At 42.2% G+C, this 19,939-nt stretch overlaps 1 protein-coding gene across 4 annotated transcripts in view; it reads left to right on the forward strand.

Annotated features, from left to right (window-relative positions):
* LOC112301438 (adhesion G protein-coupled receptor E2) overlaps positions 1 to 14,561 on the forward strand; it is a 32,762-nt gene extending 18,201 nt beyond the window's left edge. For all 4 annotated transcript variants that reach the window (XM_045192606.2, XM_045192607.2, XM_053910459.1 and 1 more), the window contains 7 exons: positions 1,654 to 1,851; positions 2,112 to 2,347; positions 5,951 to 6,017; positions 6,429 to 6,520; positions 7,497 to 7,665; positions 7,751 to 7,861; positions 14,105 to 14,561. In XM_045192606.2, coding sequence (XP_045048541.2) covers positions 1,654 to 1,851; positions 2,112 to 2,347; positions 5,951 to 6,017; positions 6,429 to 6,520; positions 7,497 to 7,665; positions 7,751 to 7,861; positions 14,105 to 14,113 — 882 coding nt within the window. In that variant the 3' untranslated portion in view covers positions 14,114 to 14,561. The remainder of the gene's footprint in view (positions 1 to 1,653; positions 1,852 to 2,111; positions 2,348 to 5,950; positions 6,018 to 6,428; positions 6,521 to 7,496; positions 7,666 to 7,750; positions 7,862 to 14,104) is intronic.
* The last annotated feature ends 5,378 nt before the right edge of the window (positions 14,562 to 19,939 follow it).

The following is a 19,939-nucleotide window of genomic DNA, read 5'->3' on the forward strand; positions in this document are numbered from 1 at the left end:
AAGTTGTTAGTTTCTCCTGCACTTTTCTATGGATATTTTATGCATATAAAAGTAATGCATATATTATATTTGCCCTTTGTCCCTCTTCTTTTCACAGACATACTGTTTTCTTCAGTGTTATGCATTTTGTGTTTTTATTTATTACATCTAAGAAGTTATTCTATCCCAGTCTACAAAGAGACACTCCATTATTTTTATTGCCACACAGAATATCATTGTGTGGATGTGCCATAAATTATACATCAAGGCCTCTCATAGTGAGTGTTTTGTTGTGATTGTTAGTATACATATAATACAAATAATGTTTCAATTGTTTACACACACTTCATTGTTCTCACACTTGAATATGCAGACAGGACAAATACTGAGTTTAATTCATAATTGTATGTTGGTAGATATTTCCATATTTCAAAATATAGATATTGTACCTGTGAACACTTCCACCAGCATATTATGAAGATGAGTGATTCCTCACACCTCACTACAAGGTTACTATCAAATTTTTGGATATTTACCTGTCTGAGAGGTGAATATGGAATCTAGAAAAATTTTTATATCTTTTTATATATGAGTGAAATGAAATATGTTTAAGAGTGGTTCTTATTTCTTCCTCTGGAAACAGTTTGTTCACATTCTTAGTTTATTTTTCTATTGGCCTGTTGGTATAGTACACATGGATTTGTGAGAGTGTTTTTTATATAATAAGGAAATTTGAGGGTTTTTTTTATTACACCAAAGATTCTCAAAATTTAGTATGTATCAGAATCATTTGGAAGACTTGTTATTTATTCATTAAAATTTTATTAAGAATCAATTATAAACTTACAGATAAGTTGCAAAAATTAAAAAGGCAAATAATATATATTGCTTTTTATTTAGATGCACCAACTTTAAACACTTATACCTGCACTTCCTTTATCATTTGCACATTTCTCTCTTTCTTCCTCTTTCCTCTCTCCATTCTCCCATCCAAGTACTAGCCAGGCCCAACCCTGCTTAGCTTCCGAGATCAGACGAGATCTTCTCCTCCCTCCCCTAGGTACACTGAAGTGGAATTGGTGGAGAGGGTGAGGTTCCTTCTCCTCTTGAATTTATGATTGGTAAAATGAGGCAGAAAATATGAATTTTAAATTATCACTATTAAAGACATAGTAGCTTTCCTTCATTAACTCAGGATCAAGCTATAAATCTGTAAACATTAGTGACCAGCAAGAACAGGTGTTGGAGGGGTGAGGTGAGTGAAGTCCAAATGGGGAGTTGATACCGGGACATCGAGTCTCCAGGTACAGAATCAGCCACACAGCATCACATAATGGGGATGGCAAATGGTGCTCAACATGGAGCTTCTGTGCCTCAGTGATCCTCACAGGGTAACGTATGTGCTTAGTCATGCCCAAAAGTCTAAAGGAAAATAAACCCTATGAGTTCCAGGAATTAGTCTTGAGTAAGGACTATCCTATTCCTCAAATTTTTGAGACTCTGAATCAGTTAAAAGCCCCATAAAATTCTACCATTACCCATAAACATCACAAATCTACATGGCTCCTCCATTCCTGATTTTGTTACACCAAAAAATTAAAGTAAAAATGGTGGAAGGGTCATTACCCCAGAGCAGGAAAGTGTGACTGACATCTCCTCTTTGCTGGGTCCCAGAAGGAGGATCCTGCCCTGGCTGTGATCACCTACGTGGGGCTGAGCCTCTCTCTGCTGTGCCTCCTCCTGGCGGCCCTCACCTTCCTGTTGTGCAAAGCCATCCAGAGCCCCAGCACCTCCCTCCACCTGCAGCTCTGCATCTGCCTCTTCCTGGCCCACCTGCTCTTCCTCACAGCCATCAACAGAACTGAGCACAAGGTACTGACACTGTCACAAAGGACCCTCTGAACTTACAGGGGATGCAGGTTCATGGGGGTGTGCTGTAACCCCTTAATAAAATGTCCTTGGGTTATGGGAAGGTTAGAGGGGTGAGCTGCCAACTAGAAGACACACCCTCTTTTGACAATTCCTTCATATACAACACAGGTCTTCCCAATGGCAAGGTATAGGACAGGTCCTAGGGCCATGCTCCCCCTTGAAAATCCCACCTGGTGACTCTGACACCTGGTGACCCCCAGGTGCTGTGTGCCATCATCGCGGGTGCCTTTCACTACCTCTACCTAGCCTCCTTCACCTGGATGCTGCTGGAGGGCCTGAACCTCTTCCTCACTGCACACAACCTGACTGTGGTCAACTACTCCAGCATGAGCAGGTTCATGAAGAAGTTCATGTTCCCTGTGGGCTACGCAGTCCCAGCTGTCATTGTGGCCATTTCTGCAGCGTCCAGGCCTCACCTTTATGGAACACCTGCCCGGTAAATTAAAGTTCACACTGGTCTTATCTTCTCCGCATGACCAAGGCCAGCAGAGAACCCATGTAGCACTGTACTTTCACTGGAATATGATAAACACAGAAAAACACAGTAATCTCCCAAAAACATCTTCCTGGTTTCATGATTGTATTCCTTGAAAGAAATGTTTCTAAGAACTTAAAATTTAATTGTTGTAAATATTAGTGATGTAGTATGTTAGTTATAATTTATATAATGTTGATTGTATTATATTAAAAACTAACACTATCATAATAATGAACATTAACAATTATAAATAATATATTGTTAAAATAAATTAGCTGATATATATCTTTTAGATTTAATTATTTTAAAAATCAATTCTATGTGAGTGACTCTATTACATTAACAAACATGGTACATAATATTAACCCCACCTTATGTATTAGTAAAAGTATATTAATATAATATTCATTGCATTTAATGTTTGAAATCATCCAGAAAGCAAACTGGAAATGAGGGAATGGCATTGGTTGGTGTAACTTACTTCTCTCTTTAATTTAAAAGAAAAACAGGAGGATGATTTAGAAAATGAAACTGTGATGACCAGAGCTAAGATTTAGAGATCGCTTCTGGCATGCAATCATTGTTCTGGACAGTTTTCACATATCAACTCAAGTCGTCCTCCCAACAGCCCACTGGGGTAGAAACCAGGGTTGTACAAGTTTCACAGATGAGGAAACTGGGGCACGGAGATGACTGACGTGACCCAGATCACACAGCTGGTTAGTGGAAGAGCTGGGACCAAATCCAGACAGTGTGTCATTTACATACTCCTATGCTGATAAAATTAATGTTTGCTGACATCAGAGGAGTCCTGGTCAGCTGGTCCTCCTATATAACTTGCATCAAAGTCAGCATATTTAATCTCCAAAGGACCACAAAGTAAATATTGCAGCTTTGTGGACCATGTGGTCTCTGTTGCAACTACTCACCCCTGTCCTTGTAACACAAGAGCCACCGTAGACAACATGGAAAGAGAATGAGTGCAACTGTGTTCCAGTAAAACACATTTACAAAGTCAGGTGGTGGCCCCATTTCCCCACAGCCTCAGTAGTGTTCGCTTTGAGTCTTCTGGTGAATCCATCTAACTCCATGGTCCTCACACATCCCAAATCATTCACAAGCATCTCACTTGGGATCACTTCCACTTCCATCATTTCTACCACTGTGGCCTTGAGTTACTATGTTTTCTTAAGCATCATATGCCAACCTGTGATCACTTGAGTCTCAGTGTTGTCATGAGGAATAAATTATACAATGCACATGAGCCTGAATTAATACTATCAGTTTATTGTTATATTTTTTATTGTCATTTGGCATGTCCCCAAATTTTCTCACCTTCTTTATACCTGCTCATCCTTCACATCTCAGAATGAACACAATCGGTTTTCTCACAGAACCTTCCCAACTACCTGAACATCCTATAGCCCAGACTAGGCTATTGCTCCAGCTACCTGTTCTCATAGCTCCTCACACTGGATCACAAAACTCATCATCTTGATTGTTCCTATTGTCCAATTGGTGACCTTCCCACCCAGCTGGGGCCTCCCTGAAAACTGAGACCAGTCTATCTTAATTGCAATTGGTACTTCACGTCAATCACAGGTGCTAATACAGAGGAGACAAAATATTCATCCAATAAATTATAAATTAATTTATTGATTAATTCTTGATTTTTCATTTAAAAATATGTATACTTTTCTGCCAGCATATCTGGGGTCCAAGACTTAAAAAATCTTTTTGAAAGCATGAAACCTGATAAGTTTGAAGAGAGGTAAACAGCCAGGAACATCACATACATCGAGGGCATACCCAAAGTTTCAGTTATGAAAGATAAATAAGATAATGAGATCTATAGAACATGGTGACTATAATTAATAATACTGTACTCTATACTTAAAGTTTACTAAGAGGGTAGGTCTTAGTGTAAATGTTCTTACCAAAACAAGAAATATTTTTTATTATCAATTCCCTTTTCTTTTTTCATTATTTTTAATATATCTTATGATTATGTTATTACAGTTGTCCCATTTTCCCCCCTTCACTCCCCTCTGCCCTGCACACCCCCTCCCACACATATTCCCCACATATAGTTCATGTCCATGTGTCATACATATCAGCTCTTTGGCTTCTACATTTCCTATACTATTCTTACCCTCCCCCTGTGTCCTTTTCTCTTGCTGCTTCTAAGATTCTCTCATTTTTAATATTAGGTAATGTAATTATGATGTGCCTTGGTATGTTCCTCCTTGGATCCAGCTTCTTTGGGGCTCTCTGAGCTTCCTGGACTTCCTGCAAGTATATTTCCTTTGTCAGATTGGGGAAATTCTCCTTGATTATTTTTTCAAAGAAGTTTTTAATGTCTTGCTCTTCCTCTTCTCCTTCTGGTACCCCTATAATTCAGATGTTGGAACATTTAAAGTTGTCCTGGAGGTTCCTAAGCCTCTCCTCATTTTTTTGAATTCTTGTTTTTTCATTATTTTCTGGTTGGATGTGTCTTTCTTCCTTCTGGTCCACACCGTTGATTTGAGTCCCAGTTTCCTTCTCATCACTATTGGTTCCCTGTACATTTTCCTTTACTTCACTTAGCATAGCCTTCATTTTTTCATCTAATTTGTGACCAAATTCAATCAATTCTGTGAGCATCCTGCTTACCAGTGTTTTGAACTGTGCATCTGATAGGTTGGCTATCTATTCATTGTTTAGTTGTATTTTTTCTGGAGCTTTGATCTGTTCTTTCATTTGGGCCTTAGTTTTTTTTGGTCTTGGCACTCCTGTTATGTAAAGGGGTAGGACATAGGAATTAACCAGAGCACGGTAACCCTCATGGCTGATCTGTGACATTGTATATGGAAGAGGAGTCCTAGAGGGAGCAACGGCACTTCCTCTACTCACTGCCAGTTTTCAGTTACTTCCCCCATTACCCACAATCAAATTGGGCCCTTCTGGTGCTGATTCCCAGGTGGGTGGGTTTGTGTACATTCTAGGACCCTGTGGCTCTCTCCAGTGAACTCCTGTGAGGTTGGGAGTTTCTCCCCTGGCACCCCAACCCCCACAAGTGTCTTCAATCAGTGGTTTGAGGCTTTATTTCCCCACACTGGAACTCTGGGTTGTGCAGTCTGTTGCTGGGTCCACCAGTTGCTGCCTTGCCAGCCAGCTGCAGCCTTGCCTGCCCCACTCCACAATCCCCCGCCTCGCTGGGTCCACCAGCCACCACCTTGTCACGAGTCCTCTCTGCCTGACTGCCCATCTCTGCCCCTCCTACTGGTCTGAATGAATGTCTTCTTTATTTCCTTGGTTGTCGGACTTCCATACAGTTCAATTTTCTGTCAGTTCTGGTTGGTTTTTGTCTTTAAATTGTTGTTGTCCTTCTTTTGGTTATGAGAGGAGGCACAGTGAGTCTACCTACACCTCCATCTTGGCCAGATGTTTCAAAAAAACGATATTAATATTAATAATAAAGGAGGCAGAAGAAACTGTGGGACGTGAAGTTTATGTTAATTTTTTCATTGTTTATCCACAACAGCAAATACATTCTTCAATCCCGTTCCTTCTCTCTCCTAGATGCTGGCTCCACACACAACAGGGATTTGTATGGACCTTCCTTGGCCCCGTCTGCATCATCATCTCTGTGAGTAAAGGATGGCATCAGAGCATCCTTCCTGCTCAGCTGAGGGTCAGTCAAAGAGCAGGTGTATAAAAGGGTAACGGGCAGGATGAGCAAACATTATGATATTCCCAGGACCAAAGGGGCTTACAGAAGGCAAAATTTCTGGTTTAAAACAAGGATGCAAAGGTTGCCTGAGACATTGGACTTTTAGTGCTGAAATGTGGAAATTCTGCTGTAAACTGTATAAACTGGAAGTTGGTCACCCCAGTTACAGGACAAGAAGGACCAAGAGTTACTGGATGGTTGGTCACTTTTTCTGTGACTGCTATGAAATGCAAAAGCTTCTTACCTGCTGGGTTAGGTGTTCCATGACCTAGGAGGAAGCTATACAGATGTGGAATGTATTCAATATGCCTTGTGGGGTCTCTGCAGATTAACTTGGCTTTCTTTCTGATGACCATCTGGATTCTGAAAAGCAAGCTCTCCTTACTCAACAGTGATGTGTCCACCCTCCAGAACACGAGGTGAGATGGGCCAGAGGGGCACACTGCCCCATACAAAGCAGGGTCCAGGAGCAAGGCCCTACGGTTCCAAGCACCTGATGTCCTTTCACAGGGATCCTGAGGGGACAGGCGGAGAAAGGTGGCCACCCTCCCTGGAAACCTGCTCAGATACTGTGCTTTGCTGCCAAACGCAAGCCAGAAACATGTCATTTCTCCATAAATCCAGCATGAAATTACCTCACCTACAGAGAGCTGACTTTGTTCTCTTAAATGTGGATTACTTCCATTGCCCCCTATGAAAATGTCCAAAGAATGTTTACATCTTTATAAAACCCTTAGGGTATCACCTACCTGTTCCCAGAACCCAGCACACACCTTCATGGAGGCTCTTCCCTCTGTCCTCTTCACTCCTACACCTGCTAAAATCAGGTGATTTCATCCACATGTCACATCTCTGAAAGGCTAGGGGTGTCCTTTGCTTTCCTCAACTTTGCACAGAATGAATGGCCTCTATTCTGAGCAAAGCATATCTGGGGGCAGTTCACAGAGAGGGAGAAGACAGGACCAGACCTGGATGGGACCTGGCCAGAGGTAGCTCATACATCACAAATATTATAAGTGACTGTTTCAGTCTTTCCATGAGACTGCAAATTCTGTGAAGACAGAAATTGTCTTTCCTGTTTTTAAACCCAAGACCCAGCACAGAGTCAGGTACATCTTATTGTTATAGAACATCTTCAATAATGTCAGTTGAATGAAATTAGGGACATTCATGACACATCACGATCATTTTGAAACCCACATTATGAATTATCACTACTTCAGTCCAAGTCATAATACCATCACAGTTCCTAATAGCATATTTTTAAAGAATCATTGAGAATAAAAACCAAAGTGGGTCACAATTCAGTCACATGTGTCCATGGGGTGCAGATGAGAGTGGCCTTGATTCTGTTGCTCTTGGTGCACCATGGGTCTCCTTTCTCCTCCTACCCAGGACTCTCACATTTAAAGCAATGGCCCAGCTCTTCATCCTGGGCTGCACGTGGTGTCTGGGAATCCTGCAGCTGGACCCAGCTGCCCATGCCATGGCCTATCTCTTCACCATCATCAACAGCCTGCAGGGAGTCTTCATCTTCCTGGTGTACTGTCTCCTCAGCAAGCAGGTACCACAGTCTGACTCCCAGCCAGCACCCTTTCCATTCTCACTCCTCTCAGTGAGCTGACTCAGAGCATGCTTTGTCTCTGCAGGTCTGGGAGCAATACAGGCAATGGTTTAAAGAGATCAAGAAAACCAAAGTGGACTCTGAGAAGTACACCCTCTCCAGCATGGCCATGTCTGAAGCTTCCAAAGACAATGTGGTAGGTCCCACATTGCTCTCAGAGCCCTTCATGAACTGATCCACTCAAGTAGCTCATGCCCATCACACTGGACAACCTGCATGTATAGCAGGAGATGCCCTAGCATGGCTCCCAATGCCCTCCCTGGTGGACTCACTCCAAGGCATTTCCTTCTCATGGATAGAGGTCTTCCCGTACTTTCACTGTGTTTCTGTGCTCACCTTAACCTTGCAGACGATTATCTTCTCACTCCCCGTGTGTGTAGAACACCCACTTTGTGTGACTTGGTGCATGTTGTTTTTAATCTTACCAAGTGAGAAGACACAAAAACCTCCTCATAAGCAGAGAGAGAAGCTGCAGTCAGCTCAGCAAGTGGGAACTAGTGATGTGAAGCTGTGATGCTCAAAGTGCAGTCACAGCACCACCCTTTGTCCCAAGTCATTCCAGGCTCCTCTCTATAGAAAGAACAACAAACACGTGGTACACATCGTCCTAACAGTCAGGGATGTAAGTGTTAGGTTGGATTTCAGACTTTCCATCAGATTCTGCTACCATTTCTTGTGTTTTCAACACACACAAATAATGCAAAGCCAGGAAGGAGAATCACAGAGGGCTGAGGGGAGATCCTGGCAATGACAATGAACATTTGTACATTCTGGTTAACAAAGCCTTGTCTCATGCTTTCGTTCACATGTTCCTCATATCTACACTTGGCAATAAGTATTACTATGTTCCCACTTGGTAGGTGAAGAAAGTGGCACTCACAGGGTCTATATGAATTGTGCGAGGTTTTCAGACAATTCATTTTTTCTCCCAACTTTCATGGGCCCACCATGATGCCTGCCAAGCCTTATGCATTTTTTTAAATATATTTATTGATTATGCTATTACAGTTGTCCCATTCCCCACCCCCTTCACTCCACTCCATCCTGCCCATGCCCCCCTACATTCCCTGCCTTTAGTTCACATCTATGGGTCATACATATAAGTTCTTTGGCTTCTACATTTCCTATACTATTCTTAACCTCCCCCTGTCTATTTTCTACCTACCATTTATGCTACTTATTCTCTGTACCTTTCCTCCCTCTCTCCCCCTCCCACTCCCTTGTTGATAACCCTCCATGTGATCTCCATTTCTGTGGTTCTGTTCCTGTTCTTGTTGTTTGCTTAGTTTGCTTTTGTTTTTGTTTTAGGTGTGGTTGTTAATAAGTGTGAGTTTGCTGTCATTTTTACTGTTCATATTTTTTATCTTCTTTTTCTTAGATAAGTCCCTTTAACATTTCATATAATAAGGGCTTGGTGATGATGAACTCCTTTAACTTGACCTTATCTGAGGAGCCCTTTATCTTCCCTTCCATTCTAAATGAAACCTTTGCTGGATACAGAAATCTTGGATGTAGGTCCTTGCCTTTCATGACTTGCCAGTGCCTTCTTGCCAGTGCCTTCTTGCCTGCAAGGTCTCTTTTAAGAAATCAGCTGACAGTTTTATGGGAACCTCTTTGTAGGTAACTGTCGCCTTTTCTCTTGCTGCTTCTAAGATTCTCTCCTTCTGTTTTATCTTGGGTAATGTAATTATGATGTGCCTTGGTGTGTTCCTCCTTGGGTCCAGCTTCTCTGGGACTCTGAGCTTCCTGGACTTCCTGGAAGTCTATTTCCTTTGCCAGACTGGGGAAGTTCTCCTTCATTATTTGTTCAAATAAGTTTTCAATTTTTTGCTCTTCTTCTTCTCCTTCTGGTACCCCTATAATTCGGATGTTGGAACATTTCAAGATGTCCTGGAGGTTCCTAAGCCTCTCCTCATTTTTTTGAATTCTTGTTTCTTCATTCTTTTCTGGATGGATGTTTCTTTCTTCCTTCTGGTCCACACTGTTGATTTGAGTCCCAGTTTCCTTCTCATCACTATTGGTTCCCTGTACATTTTTCTTTGTTTAACTTAACATAGCCTTCATTTTTTCATCTAATTTGTGATCAGATTCAAACAATTCTGTGAGCTTCCTGATTACCAGTGTTTTGAACTGTGCATCTGATAGGTTGGCTATCTCTTCGTTGCTTAGTTGTATTTTTTTTCTGGAGCTTTGATCTGTTCTTTCATTTGGGCCATTTTTTTTTTGTCTTGGTCCGCTGTTAGGTAAAGGGGCAGAGCCTTACGTGTTCACCAGGGCAGGGTAACACTGGTCTCTGTGCTGTGACGCTTTATGTGGGGGAGGGGCCAAGAGGGAGCAATGGTGCCTGCTCCACTCTCTACTGGATTTCAGTCACTCCGTCCGCTACCCACAGTCAAATTCAGCTCCTCCAGTGCTGACTCCCGAGTGGGTGGGCTTGTGCACGCTCTAGGCCCCTGTGGGTCTCTCCAACGAACCCTCCTGTAAGGCTGGGAGTTTCTCCTGCTGCCACCGCAACTCCCACGAGTGTTTTCAGTCAGAGGTTTGAGGCTTTATTTCCCAGAGCTGGAGCCCCAGGTTGCACTGTCTGTTTCACTCCCCCACCATTCCTCCTGATTTATCTATGCGCGAATGTGGGGCCACAGGGTCTGCCAGCCACCACCTTGTGGGGTCTGCTAGTTGCAGCCTGGCCTGCCCCGTTGCACAATCTGCCACTTTGCTGGGTCCACCAGCAAACCTTGCCGTGAGTTCTCTCCACCCAGCTGCCCATCTCCACTCCTCCTACCAGTCTGGATTAATGTTTCTTCTTCATCTCCTTGGTTGTCGGACTTCCATACAGTTTGATTTTCTATCAGTTCTGGTTGTTTTTTGTTTTTAGATTGTTGTTGTCCTTTTTTGGTTGTGCGAGGAGGTGCAGTGTGTCTACCTATGCCTCCATATTGGCTGGAATCCTGCCTTATGCATTTTTCTCATCCACTTCTTTGTCCAACACTCTACCACTGCTCCTTCCAAAATTCTTCACTCCTCAAAAAAGCCTCATTCCTTTAATTCCTCTTCCCAGCAGAATTCCTACGAGCCTCTTTCACAGCAAATCAAGTCAGCAGGATGAAGCAAGTCAACTTTGTGCTCTCAAAACACCAGGCACTTCACACCTGGTTCATTCTCTCCTCATGCAATCCTATTGCCAGACAAAATGTGCTTCCAGATATTAAGGCCAATCTTTCTATTGCATTTTGGTTCCCAACATTCTTGACTTCTCCATTACTTTATTTTACTGTTAATACATTCTCTCTCTGATCCTTGCACAATCTCACATTCTCAACAGCATCCTTTCCACCTTTATTGCAACACAGGAAATCTCTCTTATTGAAAATTATTAAAGTTATACATTTGATTCCTCCCTCTCCTTCCTTACACACTCAAAACTGGCATTTTCCTCCACCATTCCTGCAAAACAGCGTTCTCTTAAGCCTCCGATGATCCTCAGATCATTGGATAAAATAAATATTGTTTGTCCTCTTGTTACTGGAGAAACCCTGGTTCTTCTCACCAACACAGCAAAGAATTACAGGTCAGTGAGCCCATTACCTTGCACGCAAAGTTTATTAGTGCAAAGTTCTAGTGGGAAAGCAAGAACAAGAGTGCCAAAAGCAGGGTATGCAGAGATTGGGTGACTGGCACCCAGGTGTCCAGAGGCCAGATGGCCAGGGGCCGGGTAGCCAAAAAGGGTTGAGTCTTTTGTTCTTAAGATTTATATAGTTGGCAGGGTGGGGGTGAGGGTGTTACATTTCAACTGGTGGTAAAACTGGTTCCAGTTTTCTGTGACTACCCAAACGTAGGTATGGGTGGGGACCTGTTAGCCTGAATCCTTATCTTGCTCTAGACTCTATTTGTTCCTTTTATACATGATGGGAGGCAGACAATTAACCAAAGTGATTTTAGGGGCTTTTGGGGGGCACTGTAGTTCCCTTCCCCTTACCCCTTCTGGGATTTGGGATGAATACACAGTCTCAAGGTTTTCCTTTTCCCAGTTAGTGGAGATGATACACACAGACTTTCAAGGGCTCCCCCCTGCATTATCATAGTTTACTTGTGTTGTTCAGAGTGCCTGGCAGCCTTATTGGACCAGACTCAGGATTACTGGGTTATAGGGTGAGACACGTCTTCCTTTGCTTTTAGCCACCTGTGTTAAGTTCTTTGTTAGATTGCAGCAGTGAGGGCCCTGCCTTTATTTACCCTCTGGCCGCTCATTCCACCTTAACAGTACTATCGGGTGTTGTGGTCACTGCCTCTACCACGGAACTTCTCTTTTGTCCCTAGCTCCTATATCACAACATCCCTGGCATTCTCCATTTCTGGATGAGCTTTGTTCATCTTCTTTAGATTGCATTTATTCTACCTAACTTTGTTTTAGTAGCACTTCCATTATCACCTTATACCCTCCTTATAGACAATCTTGTCTACAACGCAAGGCACTCAATGAGCCATGAGGAAGGAAATGATGGCCAAATAAATATACTTCTGTAGCTCTGAATTACCTAGATCCCCAGACCACTATTTTCAACTGTCCGCTTGACATCGCTACTTAGATATCTCAGAAGAAGCCCAAACTGGTAATGAAAGAATTGATCTTTTTTTTTTTAACCAACTTACTCCTCTTCGGGGTTTCTCATCTCTTTGAGTGGCATCTCCATCCATCTCATTGTACCAGTCAGGACCTGGAAAATCCTTACCATTATCCTCTCCCCTAGCCTGTTCTGCACCAAATCGATTCACTGCTAAACTGTGCTAGTGTTTCCTCCTCAGCAGTCACCGATCTGCCTTGTTGACACTGACTCCAACCCTCCTCCCTAAACCCAGCTGTCATCTCCGCTTGGCTGGTCTCCCCCATCTACTCTGCTCCTTCCTCTAGTAGTTGTCCACATAAAACTCAGAGTTATCTCCTCAAAAAAGAAATTTGATATTCTACCATGTTGCATAAAAATCTCCAAAATGGTTCCCAATTCTACTAGGAGCAAGATAGATATATAAGGGTTCTAATTTCCTCCACATCCTCCTCAAAACTTCTTGTGGTTAGTTTTTTATTTTTTTAATCTTCACATAAGGACATGCTTATTGATTTTACAGAGAGAGGAAAGGAGGGAGAAAGAGAGGGAAAGAAATATCATTGTGAGAGAGAAACATGGATTGGTTGCTTCTCTCACATGTCCTGACCAGAGGTCGAAACCACAACCTTTTGGTTTACGGGACATTTTAATCAATTGAGCCGCACCAGCCAGAGCTGGTTTAGATTTTCATCCCTTAGTGCATGTAAAGTGTTTTTTCATGAGGCTTTTGATTTGTGTTTCCCTAATGTCTAATGATGTTGAGCATCATTTCACATGGTTATTAGACTTTTACATACCTTCTTTGGGGAAATATCTATTTAAAGTCGTTTGCTATTTTCATTTGAGTCATTTATCTCTATTGATAAGTTGTAAATATTCTACATAGGTTCTGGATGCAAATCCCTTGCCAGACATATGATTTTTAATTTTTTTTTATCATTCTGCTGATTGATTTTTCATGTCATTGATAATGTCCATTGATACACAAAAGTTTTTCAAATTTTAGTAAAGTCCAATTTATCTTTTCTTGTTTATTTGCATGTATGTATTATATTTAAACAAGAACTGCTTAATAACTATAAGATTAATACATGTTTTCTTTCTAAACACTTATAGTTTTAGTTATTACATTTAGGTATATGATTTATTTGGAATTAATTTTTTTTAATTGTTTGAGGTTTTAATATAGTGTGAGGTGTGGGGTTTTTTAATTGTCTTTTTGTATTGTTCTTCAAGCACAGTTGTCCCCACTTCTTCCCCCATCACCCTCCCTTCTGCCTCCCATCCTACCTCCCACCCTCAATCCTACCCACCTTTGGCTTGTCCATGGGTCCTTTATACTTCTTCCTTGATGATCCTTCCTCTTCTTCTTCTTTTACATTTGGATATTCAAATGTCCCATCATCACTTATTGAAAAATTGTTCTTTTTTTTGTACCAAGTTTGAAATTGGGGCAGCAACTTTACAAATTTGTTCTTCTTTTGCAAGATTGTTTCTGCTATTCTACACCCTTTGAAGTCCCATATAAATTTTAAGATGTGCTTGTCAATTTCTGAGGAAAATTTAACTGAGATATTGATAAGGATTGTGTTGACTCTGTAGATTGATGTGGAGGTACTGCCGGCACAACTACATTAAATCCTCTGATCCATGAACATGCAGTATTTTTTCCATTTCTTTTGTTGCTTTGCTGTGTTTTGACACTGTTTTCTAGTTTTCATTGTACACGTCTTGCACTTTTTAACACGGTATCATTTTTACTCCTTCCTTCTCAGGAAGATTAAATTAACAACTAAACCAGATGATCCTGTCTCCTGGAAAATGAGGAAAACACTGAGCTGCCATCCTTTGGGCAAAGAGTATAGAAAATACTTTTGTGTCTGTTACAAGTAACTGATCCTGGCACCATTGTTGGAGAGAGCATGCACAAAATGTTTGACATTCAATTGCGACAGAATTGGGGGTTTCTGATCCACACAGCATGCTCAGCTCACTCCCAGAACAGTCAGGAAGCTATGACCCAGTTCCTCGGTTTTCTTGGGTTAAGCCCTGCACTTCAACCTGTTTTTCTACAAAAATGTCCCTCAAGCATAACAAGGAAAGCAAGCCATCCTCAAACATCTTTCTTATAACAGCATGAACAAGGAAAGTAATGTTCAGTAAAATACCTGTATTTGTCTCCCTACCTGCATGCCTTGACTTCTTCACTCTTCATGTCTAGAGACTTACTGATTTCTCACTCAAAATGTAGTTTTCTTACTCACCACATGCTTCACAGAGATCCCAGTTCCTGATTTCACTCAGCTTATATGTAAAAATAATGTTAGAGTAAAATCAATAGAGTCTCTACATCCTTACATTTTACAAACAGAGCTGTGGAAAAGGTGTATATTCCTACAGCACATCATGTAAGATGTATTTATACATATTAATGCATCCAAAGCATGTGATCTAGGCAAGATCTAATTCCAGAGCAATATACCTGAAAGAAATGTCCTGTGACTTTCCACAGACCACATTTGTATAATTTGAACACCATAGAAAATGACTGTAAATGGTTATAACATTACAAACATTCAAGAGGCCATAGTAATACATAAAAATATCAGCCAATAGTTGTAAAAGACGAGATAGAAGTAGAAATTCGTGGTTTTTCAATGCTGAGTAAATGGCACCAAACACAATGTGAAAGCTACTGGAGAACAGGCTAGTCCCACAGTGCCAAAAAAAACACCTCACAGATGACTAATTACAAGGGCCAAAGTGCACATTTGCAATAGGGAGATCTGAACTTAATGATGAGCTGCACATTGTCAGTAGTGGGAAACCTTACTTTGTATATCTCCTGATGAGACGTGAAGTTACAACACCCCATGTGTGGTAAATAAAGAATTATGTGCAAATCAGTCTACCCTAAATCTAACCCAGCCTTTAGACCAAGGGTTGGAAAACTATAACATGCAGGCTAAATCTGGGCATCTGCCTGCTTCTGTAAATAAAGTTTTATTGGAACACATCAGTCATTCACTGAGGAGTTGTCTATGGCTCCTTTCATACTACAATGTCAGAGAGGATTGAGAAAGTCACTGCAAGGCCACTGCAAGAAAAATGTTTACTAACTAGCGCATTATAGAAAAAGCTTGCCGGATCTGTTCTTTCAGACCTAAGTATCAGTCAGTACACCTGGAATATAGGGAACAGAATAAGAAGTTAACTGACATCATGAGGAAGCAATCAGGCAAATCACCAATGTAGGGCATTCAACAAGCCAGGTGGTGATCTGGACTCTTGCTAAATCAGTATCATTTTAAAAAGTAGTTACTATCACTTGAAAAAGTGATTACAGGCTAGTCTACAAAACAGACAAAAGCAATATAACAATCAAATTCAACGTCAGTTATATTGGGATCTGATTTAGAGACACAACCATGAAAATATTTTGGAGGCAATTGGGAAATCATCTACATGTATCAGATATTACAATTATTATCAATAAATGTCTAATCACTATATTGTACACTTGATACTAATATTGTATGTTGACTATAATTTAAAAATAAATTATTAAAAACTTATTACAATTGATAATTTTCTTTGGTGTAATAATAGTATCATAGTTATGTAGAGAATATTATTTAAATTCCTCAATATTTGATAAATATTAAAAAATGAAGTGTCATGGTATCTGCCACTGTCACAGCAAGAACGTGTATACTTGTGCATAAACATTAAGAAAGAACTTCAGTGTGACTCTAAATTGTTGCAATTGTTGACTCCAGATGAAGAGCATATGTGTGTTTATTGTATTGGTCCAAATTCATCTTAATTTGAAAATTGTAAATAAAAGGTAATAGAAAAGTAAATAAATCTATCAATGGGTTATATATTTATTAACATAATCCCCCCATAAATTCCTACATGTGGAGAAAATGCCTCTTTCTCTGCACAAGTCTCTTCCAATGCAAGTCAATTCCTATCAAGTCCCCTCATCATCTTCCCAATTTTCCCGTCTTCATTCACAAAATTTTCCACCCAGTATTTTCCAGACCCCTGTCCCAGTCTCCCTATCAGTCTTTCAAATCCCCACCCCACAATGCCCCAGGGCAAGACTGACTTGGCCCAGCTCAGCTCCGAGCCACCCCTAGAGGTCCCTCCATTCATTCCATCCCTGCCTTCTTCTCCAGGGTGCCTGCCAACGTTTTACCTGAGGCCGCCCCTCTAACCCCGAGGAACTTCCATAACCCAGACTCACTCCAGAATGCTTGGACCACTAGGACCCAGATCCATCTTCTGCATATCAAAGTCACCCCTGGGACCTGAGAACTCCAAGTCCGCATGTTCCCCTGTTGGTAGTTTTGGGCCCCTGACCTTAACCTTACTGTTCTGGCTCTGTGATGGGTGGCCTCCTGACTTTGGGTTTCTTGTGAGGCACTCCTGGCGTCCAGATCCTGTGTTCTCCACCAGGGGGCTCAATCCTGAATGAGTTCCTATTTGCTCACCCACACAGTGACCATCAGGTCCAGAAAGGGGGCCCTCGGTGCGATGAGCTATCATAGCAGACCACCAAAGAGCAGCTGGAGGGAGAGGCCTCTCCACCCTTGTGCCTTAGCCCCTCCCCGCTCCTTTTGATGTGCATGGGATTGTACTGGGGCCCCAGTGTGAGAAGTAGAACTGCACTTCAGAGCCGTGTCTCATGGCAGTTTCTCACTGGGTGACACAGTTCTGGAGCAATGAGCTGGGAGATCCCCAAGCCCACTTGCCCTGGTTAACTCTCGTTTGTCTTTGTGGCTCACACTATAACTTAATCTTTATTTCCCTCCCTTCCCCTATCTAAAAATAAGTAAAATCCCTTTTTTAAAAAGAGGGCATTTATTTACTCATAACTGGCAAAGCCAAGTGGGAAAAAAAATGGTAAAATGCAGGCTTTTTCAAAAGAACAAAATCTAAGCACCTTTACTGCTCACAAACTCTCTCTGGGGAACATGTAACAGATAAACTCCAGGAAGAAAGTAATCAGATTATGAGCTATGTAATGAGACCCAAGAAAAACTGCTGTTCAAAGAAAGTGTTAAAATTTCATTAACCCTCAAGAGAAAGACAGAATAAGACAAGGCTCTTTATAAAGACTAATTTAGGGAGGGGTTTTTTTTGTGTGTGTTTTTTATTGTTATTCAGTTACAATTGTCTGCATTTTCTCCCCATTCCTCCACCCCATAAATTTAGGGAGTTTTAATAAAAATACGTAATCATGGCTTTTGGAGGGAAGATGGTGGCAACATAGGTGGGAGCGGAGTCCACTTCCCCTCAACGCCAGGGAAATACCTAGCTGATCTGAGGAGCAGAGCGAACAGCCAACAGTATTCGAGCATATATGAAGATCAGAGACCAAAGATAGAGGACATTGAAAGATCTGACGGTAAGAAGAATGCTTAAGGACAATAAGGTCCCCGGGACCCGGGACCCGCGCGGGGACAAGGGCAGCAGAAGCCCTAGCCCAGGTGCAGGGGCTGCTGCAGGAGTCTTCGGAGAGGACCAGGCTGAGCTGCGAGCAGCCAGGTGCTTGTTTGGACCAGGGGGGCTTGACTAGGAAGAATTTCTCAAAAAGAAAAAGAAAATAGAGGCACTCAGGGGCTAGTTAGAGAACTCTCGGCAGCAGCCACGGCCCCTGGCGCCCCTCCCCCCTCCGCCCCTGGACTGCCAACACGGGATAAGCAGCCCCTGCACTCACCTGAAGCCCAGTTGCGCACACGCAGATTAGCGAACTGGGGGCCCACACATGAAACCCCGGTGGGACAACCACACCTGAAACCTCAGGTGGGACAGCATCTGGAGCAGAGGCTAGCTGCTCCACCCACAGGCCCAAAACAGCGGACCCAGGTGCCACGTGACTCAGTCCCAAAGCGGCCCCACCCGCCAGAGAGACTCAAGCCCAAAGTGGCTGGATTGGCTGATCAATGGCCTGGCTGCCTGCCAGGGACCACACCTACAATGCCTACCTAACACCTGCACACAGAGCCCTGCAGGGCCTACTGGCTCTCTAGGACAAAGGCAGAACACCCAGCAGAGGGGAGCTGCAGGGCTAGGGGAGACTGCATTCCCCAGAAAGACTCAACCCAGTAGGGGGCTGAACTACCCCATAGCAGCACCCAGAGCCCCTAGCATCTAAGACAGCAAAGAACAAGAAGGTAGAGTGTGAATTGCCCCTAATTGGTGCAACTCAAGGACAGCACAACTGGTGAACTAAAGGCCTACTGGGGAGCAGAAGGACCATGAGGAACTGGACTGCAGGCTGAACAACAGCGAAGAGTGTGGCCCAGGAAGGGAGAAAAGTGAAACCAATCCTTCCAACCACCCCCTCCCATTCCACAGACAGGACGACCAGCAGAACTAACCAGACCAGTTTAAAGCCAGCAGAAGATTTTTTTTCCCCCCTTTCCTCCTTTCCCCCTGAATTCCTTCTTCCTTTCTTTTTTTTTCATTCCTTCTTCCTCCCATCCTTTACCTTTTTTATGCCTTCTTCCTGCCTTCTTTTATTTATTCCTATGTTTTAATTTTTGTTAAAATTCCTTCTTATCTTGCCTCCAATCTTTCTTTATTCCCTCTTCCTTCCTTCCTTTCCTTTTCTATTCCCTTTTTCCCTCCTTCCCTTCTTTTTTTTTTCTTCCGCCCTTTCTCTTTTTCCCAGAGGTGAGACAACAAAAACTGGAGTGCTGAAAAGACTAGAGTTAGACCGTGTTACACCCATAAACGTCAGCTCAAGACCAGTGAGCACAGGAGATTAAGGAGACAGCACCACTGTATCCCATTGGCATTCTACCATAGAAGTTCATACCATAAACCCAGGGAGTCAGAATAGATGAATTTAAGAAGCAGAGGCTAACAAGAAGAGTCTCACAAACAATGGGAAGACAAAGAAACAATCTCCAAATGAAAGGAAAGGAGGAAGTCTCAGAAAGAATGCTAACTGAAAAAGAGGCAAGTCAACTATCAGATACTGAGTTCAAAGCAATGGTTATCAGGAAGCTCACTGAGCTCTCTGAGCTCACAGAGAACTACCAGAAACTACAGGGACACTACAGTGAACTCACTGCAAACTATATCAACATGAAAAAGGAAATAGAAACTATCAACAAGAGCCAAGAGGAAATGAAGAACACAATTTCTTAATTGAGAAACACAGCAGAAGGAATGAAAAGCAGACTTGATGAAGCAGAAGATCGGATCAACGAGCTGGAGGACAAAATAGAAAAAAACACCCAGAAAGAGCAAGAAAAGGAAAAGAGGCTCAGAAAGAATGAAGAGGCAATCAGGGAAATGCAGGACAACATGAAACGTAACAATATCCGTATAATAGGAATACCGGAAGGAGAAGAAGAAGAGCAAGGGATAGAAAACCTGTTTGAAAAAGTAATGATGGAAAATTTCCCTAATCTGAGGAGAGAAAAACTCACCCAAATCCAGGAAACACAGAGAGTCCCAAGCAAGAGGAACCCAAAGAGACCCACTGCAAGACACATCATAATTAAAATGGCAAATTTCCAAGACAAAGAGAGGATCTTAAAAGCAGCAAGGGAGAAAAAGGAAGTAACGTACAAGGGAGCCCCAATAAG

Source organism: Desmodus rotundus, chromosome 9, assembly GCF_022682495.2.
Source record: "Desmodus rotundus isolate HL8 chromosome 9, HLdesRot8A.1, whole genome shotgun sequence".
In the NCBI taxonomy this organism is placed as follows: domain Eukaryota; kingdom Metazoa; phylum Chordata; class Mammalia; order Chiroptera; family Phyllostomidae; genus Desmodus; species Desmodus rotundus.